Source organism: Ictidomys tridecemlineatus, unplaced genomic scaffold (assembly GCF_052094955.1).
Source record: "Ictidomys tridecemlineatus isolate mIctTri1 unplaced genomic scaffold, mIctTri1.hap1 Scaffold_223, whole genome shotgun sequence".
NCBI lineage: Eukaryota > Metazoa > Chordata > Mammalia > Rodentia > Sciuridae > Ictidomys > Ictidomys tridecemlineatus.
Genome location: NW_027521924.1, coordinates 267,317 through 287,954, shown reverse-complemented (window position 1 = coordinate 287,954; position 20,638 = coordinate 267,317). Strand labels below are relative to the sequence as shown.

Below are 20,638 nucleotides of genomic sequence, written 5' to 3'. Positions count from 1 at the left end.
TAAAAGTGAGCAGACAATAGGGACCCTCGCTAAGTTGCCTCTGACACAGGAAGAACACTTAAGGGATCCCGCTGACCTTCTCCAAAACTGAAAAGACAACTAGATAGCCTTGCAAATGCTTTTTCCAAATGCATACTGGGTCTTAAAATGTGGATCCTGAAATGTTCCCATGTTGGCCCCTCATTTTCTTATTGATATCTTGCATTACAGTGCAGTATACTTACTACAATGATACCTATTGTGGATACATATCTATATATTAATACACTTTTGTTGATTTTTGGAGGTGCTGGGGCTTGAACCATGGGGACTCGTATATGTCGGGCAAGCACTCTAACACAAATGAACAAATACGAACTTACGTCTATTAATCCAAAGCTAACACTTAACATTAGAGTTCACTCTTTCTATTGGGTTATATAATTCTATGGGATTTGAAAAATGAATATTGTTCTGTGTATCTACCATTATAACATCATACTAAATAAATTCACTGCCCTAAAAACCTACTACTCATCCTCTTCACACCCCTGAATCCCTGCAATCAATGATTTTTTAAAACTCCTCATACTTGAGATGTCCTAAATTACATGCTAGGCAAGTACCCTACCATGGATTGAACACTTCTAGCCCACACGCTACACTTGGAATTGGAGAGCATCTAGCCCCTTTAGATGGAAGGGCAACACTAAGCACTATGCTCTTAAAGATCTTTCAGAGAATAATATGCCCACACCATAGGCATGTAGTCAATTATCCAAGTTATTTCCCTGTTATAAATAAAGAGATAAGATAAAATTCTTTCATGCCTTTTGGTGTTATGATATCTCAGTTTTTATCCATGACTACTATTCTACTGTATGGATGTAGCACATACATTGGATTTCTTTTGTTTATATTGTGGTGCTGGGGATGGAATCCAGGGCCTCAGCAGGCTAGCCATGTGCTCTACCACTGAACTGCACACAGTCCTCACATTCACTTTTTGAAACACATCTCGTTCCAGATTTAGCAAATATGAATAAAGATGCTATAAAAATTTTGCACAGGTTTATGTGTGGACACATCTCAATGCATGGGGGTAAATACCTAGAAACATATTGCTGGGTTATGTGGTAAGGTCATGTTTCATTTTGTGGGAAACTGAAAAAACCCTCTTCTGGAGTGGAGCCTCCCATTAGCAATGCAGGAGCATTCCTGTTGCTCCATCTCTCATTTTTCACTTTTTTATTCTTTCTTTCCTTAGTGATTAGCTAAGACTCCATCTTATTATTGAATGTTTGCATCTTTCAATGATCACACTCGACTATCACATGACACACCATGTCACACAGAACAAGAATCTTAGGGTGGTTGTTCTTGGCCCGGATGCTCTTATTGTCATTTTACTTATGCATACCTCCTGCCTCCACTGTTACTATTTTTATTTAAATTGTTTTATCTTTTAAAGATACTTTTATAACAGACAGACATTTATTTGTTCAGGTAGGTAGAAGTACTTTTGACTTTACTTTATTTGAGGAAGCTATTATTTAGCTTTTGGGACATACATTTCTGGGTTAGTTTTTTCTATCAGAAATTCAATACACATGATGAAAACCCTTGAAACTGTCTCACAGCTTACTGATGCTATTGCATTTAAAAGTTTTCATTTCTATCTTTATGTTTCACTGTGGTAGTTTCCACTAAAATAATCTATCATTAATCCAGTCTCAAAATATTTTAACAAATATAATGCCTACCCCTCCCTTTCACTTCAAAAAGCCAGTTGTGAGGAATATAGAAAACACAGCCTTCTGTCATGAGATGGGAATCCAATGGCAGTCCTCAGAGCCACCACATCACAGTCCAGCCCCCTTACTACTTCTCTCCCTGGCTCCACCTGAGCTCATTACTGTTGAAATTCTCCTCAGCTGGGGAGGAATTTCACTCTCAACTGTCTTTCGAATGCCATCAAGGCTTTGAGAGAAATGTCAAAATGAGAAATAGAGTACATAATCTGGGGAAGAGGAAAGATCTACGTTTTAGGTAGAAGAGTTACCCACATTATGAAACAGAGAAAAAACAGAGCAATAGATGACCTCTCTGGAAAAGAGGACAAAACATGGAAAGAAAAAAGCAGTGAGTTAAGTATTCTAACTTTTAAAGAAGCCATCGATTTTTATTTTTCAAAAAAGTGGTTTTTGATGAGTACTCTTTAGGTAAAAACTTTAATTTAATCTTAAATTAATCTTCTCAGAGTAAAATATTTTAAACTTGAAGCTTTTTGAAATTATCTCTGAAAGTCAAATGCAAACAGCAGTTTTATCAACACACATGCACAGATGTGCACACCAGGGTCATTAGTCACTCACTTGTCTTGTATGGCCATGTCATGGGACAGAGAAAGGCTGCACCTCTCCATCACCATCATCTTCCTCGATTACTATTGCTAATGTTTCCGGCACCTTGGTGTTCAGCTGTGTTCAGGAGCAAAGGGAGACAAGCCAGGAAAAGACAAAGATTAACATGTGACCAGGTCTCCTTTTATTAAACAAACTTTAAGAAGTTATTTTTCCATAGCTAATTTTTAAATGACTAAACCTCACTGGTTACAATATATTCAATTAAAAAATAAAGATGATTTTCTGAAATATGGAAAAGTAAATAAGCATATATGATAAATATTCTTGAGTGCTATTTAGAAACATTAAATATTTCTTTACTTCATTTTATTTTTTTAAATATTTTTTTAAAGTTGTTAATGAACCTTTATTTTATTTATTTGTATGTGGTGCTGAGAATCGAACCCAGTGCCTCATGCATGCGAGGCAAGCACACTACGACTAAGCCACAATCCCAGTCCAACCTCTTATTTTAGAAATTAAAAAAAAAAAGAAAAACAGGTTTCTTTTGGTAACCTTAATTAAAGCAAGAACTATAAGAAATACATAATCAACTTACTGCAGGTGTTCCAGAAGGGAAGCAATCCTTCTCTGAAAATGAAAGAGAAAGGAATGTTAACAATTTACCACAGAAAACTTTTCTATGACAAAAAGAAAAATAATATAAAAGAGGAGCAAGTGAAATGTGTTAAAACCGATTTCATTTTAAGCAGAATTACTTATCTAGAAATATGATAGTAATAGTAACTTAAAAATAAAATTTATATAAGACTCAGCTAATAACTCTTTAATCTTAATGAAACCTTAAAAACACATTTTGAAAAACCTGAATTGATCATTCAAATAACTGGATTTCATGGAATGTAAATTATACTTAAATCAAGTTATTAAAATGTAATGGAGTCCTAACCTGGTAATTCCATGCCTATCATTCAAGGGGCTCAAGAGGCAGAGACAGGAGGATCTTGTGTTCCAAGCCAGCCTCAGCAATTTAGCTAGGTGCTTAGAAACTCAATGCGACCCTGCCCCTACATAAGATACAAAATAGAGCTGGGGATGTGGTTCAGGGATTGAGTGCCCCTGGGTTCAATCCCCGGTACCCTGCCCCCACCAAAGTGTAATGAAAACCATACCCACCCAAGTTGTATTAAAATAAAACATTCCTTGTTTAAGATACTTTCTTAAGCAGTAAACGTGATATGATAAATATTCTTGAGTACGAAGGAGCAAGGGGATATAAAGCCACCAAACATGGCAACTGGGAAAAGAATTATATTTGACATGGTTTGTTTCTTTGTAAAATGCAACTTACTAGTTGACACAGAAGTTCTAGGTAAAAGTAAGATGTTTTCCTAAGGATACCAGGTAAGTTTTTTATAGAAAAAGTCAAGATCAGTATTACTTGAAAAGAAGTCTACTTCTTTTTTAAACATAGCCTTTATCTCTGTGATGATGTAAACATATTAAATACAATTAATCCAACCACATTTGATTTTTGCATACTTAAGATTATTTTTTAAAACTATATATATATATATGACTTTAGAGACGGAAAACATATTAAATAAAAATTATGAATCTTGGGGTTGTTATGGGCAAAATCTACCCAGAGAGAAATTGGAGAAATGATTTTGCATCTTTTAATGTATAGTGCAAAGAAGTGAAATCAGGAGAACCAGCGTGGAGAAGGAGAGTCTAACTAAATCTCCAAAGATATTCCAGGGATCAGTCAACCAACTGCACCACGTAGACTTCATTCTGATGCGGCCTTACACAAACTGTTTTTAAAAATCCAGTACACTTCAACTCTTACCCACTTAGATTCTATTTCTGAGGAATAAGTACTTCTTTGAGGTAAGGTATTTATTTTATGTATTTGAATGTAATTTTTGAATAGAAAATGATTTTATTTCAAGTTCTATGCATTTATAAACAAGAATTCCTTCTAGGCCAATGACAAAAAACATATCTCTAGCATAAACCATAAACATGTCTAGAAATCCACAATTTTTCCTTCTCAACTAAAAATCATTTAAACCCATGAGGAGGAAAAGAAAACCCTAAGTAAATGTAACAACATGGAACAATTGTGAATCCCACTATCATGTTGAATTATAATGTATAAGAAATATGGAGGAAAATGTAACAGATCCAATTCCATTTGTAACAAAATTATGAGATCAATGAAATCCTCAATCTCTAGATGATGTTCAAGAGCCTTCCCGAGAGTTGACAAAAAGCAGTATCTATGTAGGAGAAAGTAGAAACAATACAGTTTACCTTTTATTTTTCCAGAAATGATCTTTTTATCTATCAGTGCTTCACAAGTTTCCATGGGATTCAGTCTTTTACCACTGTCTGAGGTCTCACCAGTAGGAGGAAATCTGAGATTTTTCTTCTTCAAGGTGCTGGCGTTATAATACTTGTTGACACCCCGCACAGCTAGAAGATGCTCCGTTGGCTTTCCTTTGAGGACCCTGAAGGTTTGTGGCAACTGAGCCCCCTGCTCTGGCATGCCCTAACAAAGGGAAATTCAGACATGAGTTGTGGTTTGAATTGCTCTAATACCATCAATTTTCAGACATAAATATCAACATACATAAAACAAACCCATACACATAATTTTAGATTTGACTAAATTCTAAATGGCCTCCTTTTCTAAAACTCTACTTTTCCATATTTATTTTACAAATCAACAGGAAAGGTCCAAACAGAGGAATGGGAATGGAGTGCTGGGTTTGTTTGGGGAGAGGGACAGAACTGTCAAACCTGTATTTCCCCTTGTTCATCACCCACCAGAGTAGCTCCTAATTGAAAAGCCTTAAGCCAAGAGTATAAATCAGGGGACAGCAAACAGGAAGAAGGATGCTTGGTTATGTCTGGTTCTGCTCTAGCTTTACACAGATAGAGAACACAGGGAGGCAGGCCCATTCCAACTTCAGCAATTCAGGGAATACAAATGTAGGGATTTGAAACCAAGAACCCACTTTATACAGTTTTTAGTGTTTCAGATCTTTTTATGTGGGAGGAGGAGGAGTACCAGGGATTGAATTCAGGGGCACTCAACCACTCAGCCATACCCTCAGCCTTTTTATTTTTTGAGACAGTGTCCCACTAAATTGCTTAGTTCCTGGCTTAGTTGCTGAGTCTGGCTTTGAACTTGCAAACCTCCTAAATCAGCCTCACTAGCTTCTGCGATTACAGTCATGCTCCACTGAACCCAGCAATACATTACATCTTTTTTGTTTCCCTTAAATTCATTTGAAATAATCTAGTAGTACATTAAATGGTCATGCCATATTTTTAATTAATTTAATACTAATGATATTTGAGTTGACTTTTTGCTACATTTTGCTATCAAAATAATGGGACACAAACCATAGTCTATGCTGTTCCATGGTTTCCCTAGGACATACATGCTAAAAATTACATTTCTAGGTCAAAAGGAATGTAGGTGAAAGTAACATATTCATTTGTGATTTGCAATAGATACATGAAGGGATTTTTTTTTAAAGTGAGAGTGAGAGAGGAGAGAGAGAGAGGAGAGAGAGAGAGAGAGAGAGAGAGAGAGAGAGAGAGAGAGAGAGAAAATTTTTAATATGTATTTTTTAGTTCTCGGCGGACACAACATCTTTGTTGGTATGTGGTGCTGAGGATCGAACCCGGGCCTCACGCATGCCAGGCGAGCACGCTACCGCTTGAGCCACATCCCCAGCCCTCACATGAAGGAATTTTTAAACACATTTTTTTTCTTTTTTCTTTTTTGTTGTTTGGTGGTTGGGATTAAACCAAGGCCTTAAGGTGCTTAGTGATTAGGTAAGGCTCCCTCTTATTTTTGAATGTTTGCATCTTTGAATGATCACACTCCACCATCATGTGACACCCCATGTCACACAGGACAATAATCTTAGGGTTGTTGTTCTTGGCCTGGAAGCTCTAATTGTCATTTTACAAGCATATCTCCTGCCTTCACTGTTATTAATTTTAGTTAAATGGTTTTATCTTTTAAAGATACTTTTATAAGAGACAAGACATTTACTTATTCAGGTTGGTAGAGGTGCTTTTAACTTTACTTTATTTGACGAAGCTGTTAATAGCTTTTGGGAGATAGACTTTTGGGTTGTTTTTTTCTATCAGAACTTCATTACACATCATGAAAACCCTTGAAACTGTCTCACAGCTCGCTGATGCTATTGCATTTAAAAGTTGTTTTCAATTGTATCTTTATGTTTCACTGTGGTAGTTTCCACTACAATAATCTATCATTAATCCAGTCTCAAAACATTTTATACAAATATATTGCCTACCCTCCCTTTCACTTCAAAGAGCCAGTTGTAAGGAATATAGAAAACACAGCCTTCTGTCATGAGATGGGAATCCAATGGCAGTCCTCAGAGCCACCACATCACAGTCCAGCCCCCTTACTACTTCTCTCCCTGGCTCCATCTGAGCTCATTATTACTGAAATTCTCCCTCATCAGGTGAGGAATTTAACTCTCAACTGTCTTTAAAATGCCATCAAGGCTTTGAGAGAAATGTCAAAATGAGAAATAAAGTACATAATCTGGGGAAGACGAAAGATCTACGTTTTAGGTAGAAGAGTTACCCACAATATGAAACAGAGAAAAAACAGAGCAACAGATGATCTCTCTGGAAAACGGGACAAAACATGGAAAGAAAAAAGCAGTGAGTTAAGTATTCTAACTTTTAAAGAAGCCATTGATTTTTATTTTTCAAAAAAGTGGTTTTTGATGATTATTCTTTAGGCAAAAAATTTAATCTTAAATTAATCTTCTCAGAGTAAAATATTTTAAACTTGAAGCTTTTTGAAATTATCTCTGAAAGTCAAATGCAAACAGCTGTTTTTCGAACACAGATGTGCACACTAGGTAATTAGTCACTCACTGGTCTTGTGTGGCCATGTCCTGGGGCAGTGAAAGGCCACACCTCTCCATCACCATCATTTTCCTCCATTATTAATGCTAATGTATCTGGCACCTTGGTGTTCAGCTGTGTTCAGGAGCAAAGGAAGACAAGCCAGGAAAAGACAAAGATTAACATGTGACCAGGTCTCCTTTTATTAAACAAACTTTAAGAAGTTATTTTTTCCATAGCTAATTTTTAAATGACTAAACCTCACTGGTTACAATATATTCAATTAAAAAATAAAGATGATTTTCTGAAATATGGAAAAGTAAATAAGCATATATGATAAATATTCTTGAGTGCTATTTAGAAACATTAAATATTTCTTTACTTCATTTTATTTTTTTAAACATTTTTTTAAAGTTGTTGATGAACCTTTATTTTATTTATTTGTATGTGGTGCTGAGAATCGAACCCAGTGCCTCATGCATGCCAGGCAAGCACACTACCACTGAGCCACAACCCCAGCCCTAGCTTTTATTTTAGAAATTTTAAAAAAATGAAAAACAGATTTCTTTTGGTAACCTTAATCAGAGCAAGAACTATAAGAAATACATCATCAACTTACTGCAGGTGTTCCAAAAGGGAAGCAATCCTTCTCTGAAAATGAAAGGGAAAGGAATGTTAACAATTTACCACAGAAACCATTTCTATGACAAAAACAAAAATAATATAAAAAAGGAGCATGTGAAATGTGTTAAAACCAATTTCATTTTAAGCAGAATTACTTATCTAGAAATGATAGTAATAGTAACTTAAAAATAAAATTTATATAAGACTCAGCTAATAACTCTTTAATCTTAATGAAACCTTAAAAACACATTTTGAAAAACCTGAGTTGATCATTCAAATAACTGGATTTCATGGTATGTAAATTATACTTCAATCAAGTTATTAAAATGTAATGAGTCCTGGCCTGGTAATTCCAAGTCTATAATCCAAGGGGCTCAAGAGGCAGAGACAGGAGGATCTTGTGTTCCAAGCCAGCCTCAGCAATTTATCTAGGTGCTTAGAAACTCAATGCGACCCTGCCCCTACATAAGATACAAAATAGAGCTGGGGATGTGGTTCAGGGGTTGAGTGCCCCTGGGTTCAATCCCCGGTACCCTGCCCCCACCAAAGTGTAATGAAAACCATACCCACCCAAGTTGTATTAAAATAAAACATTCCTTGTTTAAGATACTTTCTTAAGCAGTAAACGTGATATGATAAATATTCTTGAGTACGAAGGAGCAAGGGGATATAAAGCCACCAAACATGGCAACTGGGAAAAGAATTATATTTGACATGGTTTGTTTCTTTGTAAAATGCAACTTACTAGTTGACACAGAAGTTCTAGGTAAAAGTAAGATGTTTTCCTAAGGATACCAGGTAAGTTTTTTATAGAAAAAGTCAAGATCAGTATTACTTGAAAAGAAGTCTACTTCTTTTTTAAACATAGCCTTTATCTCTGTGATGATGTAAACACATTAAACATAATTAATCCAACCACATATGATTTTTGCATACTTAGATTATTTTTTAAAACTATATATATGACTTTATAGATGGAAAACATATTAAATGAAAATTATGAATCTTGGGGTTGTTATGGGCAAAATCTACCCAGAGAGAAATTGGAGAAATGATTTTGCATCTTTTAATGTATAGTGCAAAGAAGTGAAAGCAGGAGAACCAGCGTGGAGAAGGAGAGTCTAAATAAATCTCCAAAGACATACCAGGGATCAGTCAACCAACTGCACCATGTGGACTTCATTCCGATGCTGCCTTACACAAACTGTTTTTAAAAATCCAGTATACTTCAACTCTTACCCACTTAGATTCTATTTCTGAGGAATAAGTACTTCTTTGAGGTGAGGTATTTATTTTTATGTATTTGAATGTAATTTTTGAATAGAAAATGATTTTATTTCAAGGTCTATGCATTTATAAACAAGAATTCCTTTTAGGCCAATGACAAAAAAATATCTCTAGCATAAACCATAAACATGTCTAGAAATCCACAATTTTTCTTTCTCAACTAAAAATCATTTAAACCCATGAGGAGGAAAAGAAAACCCCAAGTAAATGTAACAACATGGAACAATTGTGAATCCCACTATCATGTTGAATTATAATGTATAAGAAATATGGAGGAAAATGTAACAGATCCAATTCCATTTGTAACAAAATTATGAGATCAATGAAATCCTCAATCTCTAGATGATGTTCAAGAGCCTTCCCGAGAGTTGACAAAAAGCAGTATCTAAGTAGGAGAAAATAGGAACAATACAGTTTACCTTTTATTTTTCCAGAAATGATCTTTTTATCTATCAGTGCTTCACAAGTTTCCATGGGATTCAGCCTTTTACCACTGTCTGAGGTCTCACCAGTAGGAGGAAATCTGAGATTTTTCTTCTTCAAGGTGCTGGCGTTATAATACTTGTTGACACCCCGCACAGCTAGAGGATGCTCCGTTGGCTTTCCTTTGAGGACCCTGAAGGTTTGTGGCAACTGAGCCCCCTGCTCTGGCATGCCCTAACAAAGGGAAATTCAGACATGAGTTGTGGTTTGAATTGCTCTAATACCATCAATTTTCAGACATAAATATCAACATACATAAAACAAACCCATACACATAATTTTAGATTTGACTAAATTCTAAATGGTCTCCTTTTCTAAAACTCTACTTTTCCATACTTATTTTGCAAATCAACAGGAAAGGTCCAAACAGAGGAATGGGAATGGAGTGCTGGGTTTGTTTGGGGAGAGGGACAGAACTGTCAAACCTGTATTTCCCCTTGTTCATCACCCACCAGAGTAGCTCCTAATTGAAAAGGCTTAAGCCATGAGCAAAAGTCAGGAGACAGCAGACAGAAAGAAGGATCCTTTCTTATTTCTGGTTCTTCCCTAGGCTTTGACAGAGAACCCAGGACGGCATGTCCATTCCAACCTCAGCAATTCAGGGAATACAAATGTAGGGATTTGAAACCAAGAACCCACTTTATACAGTGATTACTGTTTCAGATCTTTTTTGGTGGGGAGGAGGAGGAGTACCAGGGATTGAATTCAGGGGCACTCAACCACTCAGCCATACCTTCAGCCTTTTTATTTTTTGAGACAGGGTCTCAGTAAATTGCTTAGTTCCTCGCTTAGTTGCTGAGTCTGGCTTTGAACTTGAAAACCTCCTAAATCAGTCTCACAAGCTGCTGGGATTACAATCATGCCCTACTGAACCCAGGAAAACATTACAAAATTTTTCCCCTAAATTCATTTCAAATAATCTTGTAGTACATTACATGGTCATGCCATATTTTTAACCAATTTACTACTAATGATATTTGAGTTGATTTTGAATACATTTTGCTAGCTAAATAATGGGACAAAACCCATAATATGTGCTGTTCTCTGGTTCCCCAAGGACACACATGCTAAACATTCCATTTCTGAGTCAAAATGTATGTATGTGAAAAAGTACGATATTCATTTGTGATTTGGGATATACACATAAAAGATTTTTAATTTTTTTTTTTTTTTTGCTGTTTGGTATGTGGGATTAAACCCAGGGCATCAAGCTGGTAAGCACCTGCTAAACATTACCACAAGTTACCTGTAGTCCCAAGTTCTTAATGTTATGGAGTCAAATTGGCTTTTTTCCTCCCCCATCTGCTGGACTGGTGACTGCATCCAGGGGTGTTTTAACACTGAGCTTCATCCCCAGTCCCTCTACCCTTTTGCAAATTTGGGACAAGAGTCTTGTTAAGACGCCAACACCTGCATCAAACCTGTGATCATCCTACCACTACCTGAATCCTCTGGGATTACAAGGGTAAACCAACCAACGTGCTTGGCTACACAAGTTATTATTATGATGATTATTATTACTATTATTATTCGGGATTTACGGTCTCACCATTTTCCCCAGGCTTATCTCAAACTCATGGACTCAAGTTATCTTTTTGTATCAGTCTGCAGAGTAGCTGGAAATACAGGCATGTGCCACAAAGCCAAGCTTTCATGTTTATTTTTAATAAAAATATTAGTTGTAGATGGACACAATACCTTTATTTTATTTATTTTTATGTAGTACTAATGCTCTAACCCAGGGCTTCATGCCTGCTGGGCAAGCACTGTAACAGTGAGCCACATCCCCAGCCATAATGTTTTTATTCTTTAATTTGCTTTTGGAAGTACTAGGTATTGAAGCCAGGAGCATTATACCACTGAGCTACATTCCCAGCCCTTTTTACTTTGAGATAGGGTCTTGCTAAAACTGCCCAGGCTGGTCTCTAACTTATGATCCTTCTCCCTAAGCCTCCTGAGCTACTGGGATGATAGGCAGACATCACTATGCCCAGTCATCTTAAATTGCTCTTTTTTATTCTGGGATTCCTATCCCATGTAAAATGTCTTATCAATATGAGATTGTACAGCCAAGTGTGGTGGCATGCACCTGTAATCCCCCCTGCTCAGAAATCAGGAGCAGGAGAGTCACTGCAGCCCACAAATTTGAGACCAGTCTGAGCATCAGAGGAAGCCCCACCTCATACCACAAAAAATGGGAAAAAAAAAAGAGATAAAAGTGGGGTACTCTAATAACTAACAGTGAGAAAATAACCCAAATTTAAATGTAAGGTCTCTGGTGTGGCTCAATGGTAGAGCTCTTGCCTAGCATGCTCAAGGACATGAGTTTTCATGCTTATTCATACTAGCCCCAAAGCAGAAATCTAAAATCTCCTAATCCTCCTATATAATGAAATATATATATATATATGTATGTATATATCTTTATATCTATGTGTGTGTGTGTATGTGTTTGTACAAACACTTTCCCCCAGCACTGGGGGGGTTGAGCCTAAGGACATCCTACCACTTGGCTTTATCCCTAGCTGTTCTTATTTTGAGATACAGTCTTGCTAATTGCAGAGGCTGGCCTAAAGCTGCCTGAGTTCCTGAGTTGCTGCAATTAGTCATGTGCCACCAAACCCAGTTTACAATCCCTTTTCTAGCCAGTCCAGTGGTGCACACCTGCCTTCCAGGACTCAGCACACTTACATAGGAGGTTTGCTTGACCTCAGAAGTTCAAGACTGGCCTGGCCAACATACTGGGAACTCCACCTCAAACAAACAGAAAACCCACAAAACTGATGGTCAATTTTTCTTTCCTTTTCCACATCTGAGGATTGAATTCAGGGGTGTGTTACCATTGACCTACATCTTTTGATACAGAACACAATTCTCTTTAAGTTACTGATCCTTGACTTGTGACCCTCCTGCCTCAGTTTCTTGAGTAGCTGAGCTTATAGATGGGCACTCCTGTGCCCAACTGCATTATCACTTTTCAAGTGTGCAGTAAATTAACTGGAACAACCTTATTGACCATTATATCTCCAAAACTTACTCATGTTTAACTGAAATTTTGTAATTTCTGACTAATCTAATAGCCTATTAGGACTCATAATAAACAAGTTCCCTTCCTATTATATGGAATCCTTTCCGGCCAAGAGTCAGGCAGTGTTGGTTCATGAGCTTGAGTCTCCAGAGAACAAGGATCTTCCCTTCCAGGAGGGCTCTGTCCCAGCCCCTCAGAGCCTCCACCCACACTTCCCTGAACCTAGGACACATAGGCACAGCTGCCATAGGAAGCAGCACCAAACATGTGTATATAACAGACATGGGGTTCTTGGCACTCTCAACAGGGGAGTGAGGGCTCAGGAACAAGAGACCCCCACATGGGGCTCAGGAGATGAACTTCTGGTGCTTGTCCTGGCATTGCTGGGTGTGAAGGGAGAATAGGAGGCCAAGCCTCCCTTAGAAGCCTCCCAATGCACCACTGGGCTGATCAGAAGGTAAACACAGAGTCAGTACATGGGGGATCTCCCTACCCTCCACCCCACAACTCACAGTCAAGTCCCTTGGTGCCTAGAGTCAGGACAAGGGAGAGAGCTGGCACCACATTACTGCAAGAGACCATGGGGGACACTGTGGGTTACCCACCCCACTGTACACCTAATGCTCCACACAAATGTTTCACATTGTATGTCAAAAATTTCCATAAATAAAGAATCTGGAGTGCTGGGGTTGTGGCTCTGGGGTAGAGTGCTTGCCTCGCATGCATGAGGAACTAGGTTCAATCCATGGCATCACATAAAAATAAACAAATAAAATAAATATATGTGTCCATCTACAACTGATATTTATACATGTACATACATACACACATGCACACATACACCACACATACACAAACACATATAAAAGAAACAGAATTTTCTTTGAAACATAAACTACTAGATTAGTCTCAGTCCTCATTAATAGATGAGGAAACTGGGGACCAAAAAAGTAAGGACTGGCACCAAGCCAACCAGAAAGTGTGTTTCAGTCTTTTCTCTTTCTCTATCCAGGGACACCTGGGTGTGCTCTGAAGCCCTGTGACCTGGACCCTGCACCCTCCAGGTCCATAATCCCACTCCTTATGCTCCAAGTGCTTCAGCTTCAGGGCCAGCCCTACATCCGGGGCTTCCCCCAACACATGTGCAACCACAGATCCTCATGATTCAAAGCACACCCGATACTCCTTTCCTTCTGTACAGGTGCAGCTTTGTCACTCCTTGGGGGGGCCTGAGTGGTGCACCTGGGCCAAAGGAGGTCTTTAAGGTGTTCTTTTGGCCCCCAGTTGGTCCCCTGGTCCACCTGAATGCAGACCGCCTCAGACATGTACCTGGGAAGCAACAGGCCAAATGCAAGGAGTCACTACCCACCTTGGCCTGGACTCCCTGACCACTCTCACCCTCAGCTGGGAAAGCACAGAGCCCAGGAGCCTTATCCAGGCTGCCATTCCCCTTAAGCACATTTCTTGGGGCAAGAACCTACAACACCAAGGAAGAGTGAAATTCCCAGAAACTCCCAGAGTACCCTGGAGAAAACCCCAATAGAAAGGAACAGGAGTGTTAAGGCTGGGAGCTGGGGACAGGGACCAGGGAACTAGACCAAGCTTCACTCCCCCCACCAGCCCCAGGGTCCACCACTTGAGCCCTTGGTTTACCAACTTACTTAGGTCCCAAGGGTGCACAGAATGCGATGTAACAGTTTGTTGGGCAACCCACATTGAATGCCTTGTCATACTGGAGGGAGATGAGGAAGGGAAGAGGAGCTCAGAATCAGCAGGACTGGGTACGGCCATCTCTCAGGGACACTTGCTAAGTTGGTCAGTCAATCCAGGGCTCAACCTGGGCCTGTGGCCAGGCTCTAGGTACAGGAGTGCCCAAGAGTGACCCAGGGCCTCCTGTCTTCCCAGGCTCCCAGGAAGCGTGACCTCCCTCGACCCACTTGTGAGCAGCTGTCCCCAGACAGTGCTGACCGAGCACCCACCTCTCCTGCCTTCTCAGGGCTCTCAACCCCTAGTGCTTCCCTTTGCAGGATCCTTGCTCTGTCTCCATTGGCCTCACCTGTCCTCTCACCTCATCCTTCCAGGTACCTTTTAAAGTCTATCTCCTGGTGTTCTGCTCAACTGATCCAAAGATCATGTCACCACCCCACTCCCACTTGACTGTCTTACCACTCGATTTTTCTAAAAATCTACCTTCATTGAGTTTCACTATCTGGGAGACCAGTGGCAGCAGGGGATGCCCAGACATATTTCCCTAGTCAAAAATCAGATTTTCCAAGAAAATCTGAGCTGAAGACCTTCAGTACACAAAGCAGGAAAGGCCAAGCTCAAAGGTCATGTCCTTCCCAGGACTCTGACTGGCTTCTCCTCTCCCTTATTCTACTTTCTCTTTCCCCTGAGTCCATCCATCAGCCTCGACCACTCCTCCTTCCAGAACAGGTTGAGTTTCACCCCAACTTCATGAGCTTTAGGTAGAAAATACTCTGTTATAGTAGAAAGTGGTCCAGCAGCACCTCTATCCACCCCAAGTCTCCAATGGCCTACACATGAAGACTTTCATCTTCAACACTCTCCTCTGCCAAAGGAAAGATGATTCCACATCAGAACAGCTCTGGAATATGTCCAAAAAAGCAACTCGAATCAATGTCCTCTATGAGGTTCTGCTTCCTTTAAGGTGTTCACAGCACATAAGAAATGAGTATACCACCAGGTACAGTGGCACACACCTGTAACCCCAAGGAATTGGGATTTTGAGGCTGGAGAATCACAAGTTCAAGGCCAGCCTCAACAACTTAGCAAGGCCCTCAACAATTTAGTGACACCCTATCTCAAAACAAAATAGAGCAAGGATTAGGGATGCAGCTTTGGTGGTAAAGCACCTGTGGGTTCAATCCCTAGTACCAAAAGAAATAAACTAATAGCAGAGCATTAAAAAATTACAGAATCTTTAAACTTTGAGAAAGAATATTTGATTAGATATATATCATGTGTAGAAAATATTGATTGTACATAAAGTATAGAAAATGTTTAAGGAATGATAGTAAATTTGTAAGAACTGAGCAGTAAATGTGAATACCGTCCTCCCCCCACATGGGACCCTATCACACACAACTGGAATCCAACAGCTCTGAGGCACCCAGACCAGCCTCTCTCACTAGCTCCACTCTTGGGGCTCCTGTTCCAATTCTGTGTCTCAAACACCCTCACACTCCACAGGACCAAAATTCAGCAGCATCTTCTTCTTGCCCCATCTTCTGCCCAACTTCCTGTTGTCTCTCCTTCTTCTCCTTATCCTGGGGGGTCAGGACACAATTCTTCTCTCTGTTCCTTTCCTCTTTCCTTCTATCCCCAAATGTTGGTTCTTCTGTTTGATGGTTCACTCATTGATTCAGATGTCTTTTCTCTGTGTGCTGGGGATTGAAGAATTCAGGGCCTTGCACATGCTAAGCACACACTCTACCACGGAGATGCACCCCCATCAGAAATATTTCAGGGCATCAAAAATGCTTGGGTCCAACCAGGAAGGGTGGCACACACCTGTAATCCCAGTGATTTGGGAAACTAAGGCAGGTTTGAGACCAGCCTCAGCAACTTAGTGAGACCCTGATTCATAATAAAAAGTAGCAGGGACTGGGAATGTAGCTCAGTGGTAAAGTGCCCCTGGGTTTAATACCGAGTAGCAAAAAAACAAAGCCCCGTCACTGCACTGGGGATGGAAAGCACACCGCAAACAGCATGGCCAGCCTACTTTCAGTGGGTGAGGGCAGCTGCAACCTGAGGCCCTGTGCACCAAGGGGAGTGGAAAGGGTAGAGCATAGAGAGAGTATCATGGGAACCATGTAGGCAACCCAGCTCACACCACCCAGGTACATGCAGAGGAGAAGCCCAGAGAGTTAAGTGCTGAGACAGCGACTTCTGGTTTCAGAGGCTGTGTCTAGACCAGAAAGAGTAGTCTGAAGATGTCTGCTGAATTTGGCCATTAATGAGAGCATCATCCTGACAGCAAGGGCTGGGCTGAGCTGGGCCAGAAAGTGAAGGGGGAGCTAGTGAACAAGATCAGGAAATAAGGCCCAGAAGGTACAACAGGTGGAGTGGAGGCCTGGGATGTTAAGGCTGGGACTTGTATGACTTTTAAGATGAGCACAAACATGTGTAGATGACCATGGGAAGGAATGGTAGTGATGTAACAGCAGCACACAGGGCACTCTCTGGTGCCATCCACTCTTCTATAAGAGGTTTACATGAATTAACCCACAATTCCCTGTTTTACAGATAGGGAAATTGAGTGACCAGGGGCCGAGTAGCATACCCCAGGTCTCCCTGCTGCTCAGTTCTAGAGCTCCGATTTGAACTTATGTGGTCTTCACCAGAGTCTTTGCCACCAACCACCAAGCAAGTGAGTCTAGGAGGAGTTGCAGTCAGGGAATGGAGTATGCTGGGAGTGAAAGTTGGAGCATGAAATCAATGCCTGAAATTAGTGCTGCCATTAATAGAAAAAAGCCCTGTCTGGTGAATCTTAGAGGGCAGACCACATTTAGGTCCCTTGAGACTTGGGGATCCTGGACATGGAAGGCCTCACTCTGAGCAGAGGAGAAAGAGCAATGGACTATGGCCTGACCTAGGGCAGGAAAAACCACAGGATGGAGGAATGGAACAGGCTGCCAGGCAAAGTCAATGATGATACTAGAAGCTGGAGAGAGGAGAAGACAGGCAGACCACAGGGCTGAGGAATAAGGGCCAAGCACAGGAGTCACAGCTGGGAGGGAACCACATATGGCAGTGGTGGATGGGAGGTGATGAGCAGACAGGCTCCTCTGTCTGTTCAGCTATCTCAGGGTCTGAAGCTTCCCCTCCCCCACTGATGCCGCCCACCAGTCTTCCTGAAAGAGCCTTTAGTTAAGTGATGGCCATACTAAAGGAATCCCAGGGCAAAGATGCCCACTATATCATTCCTAGTGGATGCTCAAAGAAAAAGCAATAAAGACACAGATGGGGAAGAAAGCAAAGAAACTGCTCCACAGGACATGAGGTTCCTTTTAGAGTGAACAACAACGAATGCTGGGGAAGAAGCTCAGTGATCGAGCACCCCTGGTTCGCTCCTCAGTGCTGGAAAAACATCAACACTAAGGACTCCTGCTCTTTGGAAGATGCGATGAAGAAAATAAAATGTCAAGCCATGAATTGCAAGAAAAGATTTGCAACACATACATCTGAATCCAGTATAGAGAACTCCTGAAACTCAATAAGAAAACAACACAGTTTTTTTTTAAAATGGGCAAAGTTTGGAGCAAACACTTCACCATCAATATACCCATGGCTTATAAGACACAAAAATATGCTCAACACCATTAGTCATTAGGAAAATACAGAGTGGAGCCCTAGTGATATACCACTACTCATTTATTAGACAGGCTACAATTTGAAAACAAAAAAGAATAGTGACCAATGACAGTATCAAATGCTAGTGAGGATGTGGAGCAACTAGAATTCTCATTTATTGCTGGTACAAAATAGAAACAGTAGAGTTGTTTTCTAAAATGTCCCATAAGTTTATCTCATGACTCAGCAATGCCACCCGTAACAATTTACCCAACAGAAATGAAAACTTATGTCCACATGTCTATGCATCAATGGTTGTTGTAGCAGCTTTATTTATAACTGCCTGAAACTGGCTGGGCACAGTTCCCCATGACTTTAATGGCTTGGGAGGCTAAGGCAAGTAGGTGACAAGTTCAAAGCCTCAGTAACTTAGGAAGGCCTTAAGCAACTTAGCAAGACCCTTTCTCAAAATTTTGAAAATTTTTCAAAAAGAAAACATAAGGGTGCTGCTTGTGGGGTGGGTGAGGCTGGGATTGTTGCTCAGTGGTTAAGCACCTCTGGGTTCAATCCCTGGTACAAAAACAAAACAAAAATTCTGCCAAAACCTAGATGCAAAGTAAAAATACTTCAATTGGTGAATGTACAAATAGTCTGTAGGGAAATATATACTACAAGAAACAAAAGAAAATAAACTACTGATATGAGCAACTACATAGATGAATCTCAAATGCATCGTGCTCAGTGAATGAAGCCAGACTAGAAAGCCCAAAACACCATTGATGCATGATTCCGGAAAGAGAAAAACCACAAGGACTCAGGGAGAGAAAATGACAACAAGAGATGAAAGGATTTTCTGGGGTAGTGAAACTGGTTAACCTTGATCTTGATGGAGAGTACACAATGTCATTTGTCAAAATCCCTAACTATAGATGAAAAAGGGTGAATTTACTGTTTCTAATTACCCCTCAATGAATGACATTTTCACAAAATTTTTCATGGCTCCCAGGTTTCCAGTTCTTCCAAACAAAATCCCAAGCTTGGCTTTCTGGGCCTTTCTAATCTTGACCCCCATAGGGTCAACCTCATTGCCCATGTCACCTTGTCCTTGAACTAGGATCCATTTCTTCATCATTCTGTTAACACCCTACTTTCAGATTTCTGTACCTTTCTACAAAATTGTACCTCTCACAGTCAATGCCCTCCTGTCTGCCTCTCCAAAAGCACACCTAGGACACAAAGAGTGGCATGTTCTCCTCTACAGCGTGGGCTTCGCCAAACTCCCAGTCTCTTCCTGTTGGCTACACCACTCAGGACTGACCCCTTGCTCAGAGTGTTCCTGGTGTCTCCCAGTGTTATTCTGATGGCAGGTTGCTTATCAACACAAGTGCATGATGTACTTACTCACCCCTACACCCATCCCTCAAATAACTACCACCTAGAACACCCAGCACACAGTAGGCTTTCTTTTTTTTTTAAGAATTTTTTAATATTTACTTTTTAGTTCTTGGCAGACACAACATCTTTGTTTGTATGTGGTGCTGAGGATTGAATCCTGGCCGCACGCATGCTAGGCGAGCGCACTACCACTTGAGCCACATCCCCAGCCCACACAGTAGGCTTTCAATGCAATGCACCCAGGAGGCAGAATGGCCCCAAGCTCCAGGGTATAGAAATATCTGAGCTGCATCTTCAGAGGTGGGTCTGGAAGGACTCATGAGGCATCATCAAGGCCAAGGGCAGTGGAGAAAGTGCACAAAGTGTCTAATTGAAGAGGTGCAAGATGCCTCCACACAGCCAAGGGCACACACACTCACCACTTACCTTCTCCTCATAGGGTTGCCTTGCGGTGCCCACCGCCACTGCCTTGATGAACAATTGCAGGATGAGTGGGACCAGGAGGGCCCCAGTGGGTACAGCCACTAGGATGCTGTGCACAGGCTAAGAATGGAAGCCATGGAAGAGCTCCTCCCTGGCCTGCTTTCGACCCCACTGCTTCCTCCTTACCTCCCACCCCAGGTAGCACTGCCCATGGCTCTCCCTCCATGGATTGGACAGTTAGTCCAGTACAACCAAGGGAAACCTCCCTCCACCACACTGTCCTCCCACCTGTCCCTTTTCAACTTTCATTACCCTACTCTGAGGGCCCCTAGATTCTTAACTCCACAGGCATCCTATCTCGTCCATGTTCCTGACTCCACTGGCCTTCCAAATGTCCTTCACAGGTCCTGCCAAGTGACTTCTCCCTCTAGCCCCGCCCACGTCAGCCCCTCCCCTGTCACCCTGACCCTACTGGGCTGTTTGCCCCTCCCTCCCCACCACATCAGCACTTCCCAGTGTGCGCCCTTGGGAGTGTGTGGATACGTCATGATTTTGTCCAAAAATGCCACGTTCCTCCTGCATATGATGAAAACCACGCAGGTGGCCAGCACGGTACCCAGATAGAGGCACAGGGACACGAGGAGTAGCAGGTAGAGCCGGATGTTTCGGCGCCCCACGCAGTTATTCACCCACCTGCAATGGTGGTCGAACTCCTAGGGGAGAGGAGACAGGTCTGAGGGTCCTTCTGGAATGGCCTCCATCACTCCCTAATCCTGGGGCCTCCCCTAACGCAGCCCTCTAGGCCACCTGCTGTTGACCTTAC

The 20,638-nt window shown here is 41.0% G+C and overlaps 1 protein-coding gene across 8 annotated transcripts in view; it reads right to left on the bottom strand.

The window, feature by feature from the left end:
* Positions 1 to 20,638, bottom strand: part of LOC144373080 (uncharacterized) — a 59,237-nt gene that overhangs the window by 1,655 nt on the left and 36,944 nt on the right. For all 8 annotated transcript variants that reach the window (XM_078036188.1, XM_078036191.1, XM_078036187.1 and 5 more), the window contains 8 exons: positions 20,359 to 20,528; positions 19,819 to 19,924; positions 9,590 to 9,827; positions 7,879 to 7,910; positions 7,290 to 7,394; positions 4,665 to 4,902; positions 2,944 to 2,975; positions 2,355 to 2,459 (listed from right to left, as the gene is read on the bottom strand). In XM_078036188.1, the coding sequence (XP_077892314.1) occupies positions 2,373 to 2,459; positions 2,944 to 2,975; positions 4,665 to 4,902; positions 7,290 to 7,394; positions 7,879 to 7,910; positions 9,590 to 9,827; positions 19,819 to 19,924; positions 20,359 to 20,528 (1,008 nt within the window). In that variant the 3' untranslated portion in view covers positions 2,355 to 2,372. The remainder of the gene's footprint in view (positions 1 to 2,354; positions 2,460 to 2,943; positions 2,976 to 4,664; positions 4,903 to 7,289; positions 7,395 to 7,878; positions 7,911 to 9,589; positions 9,828 to 19,818; positions 19,925 to 20,358; positions 20,529 to 20,638) is intronic.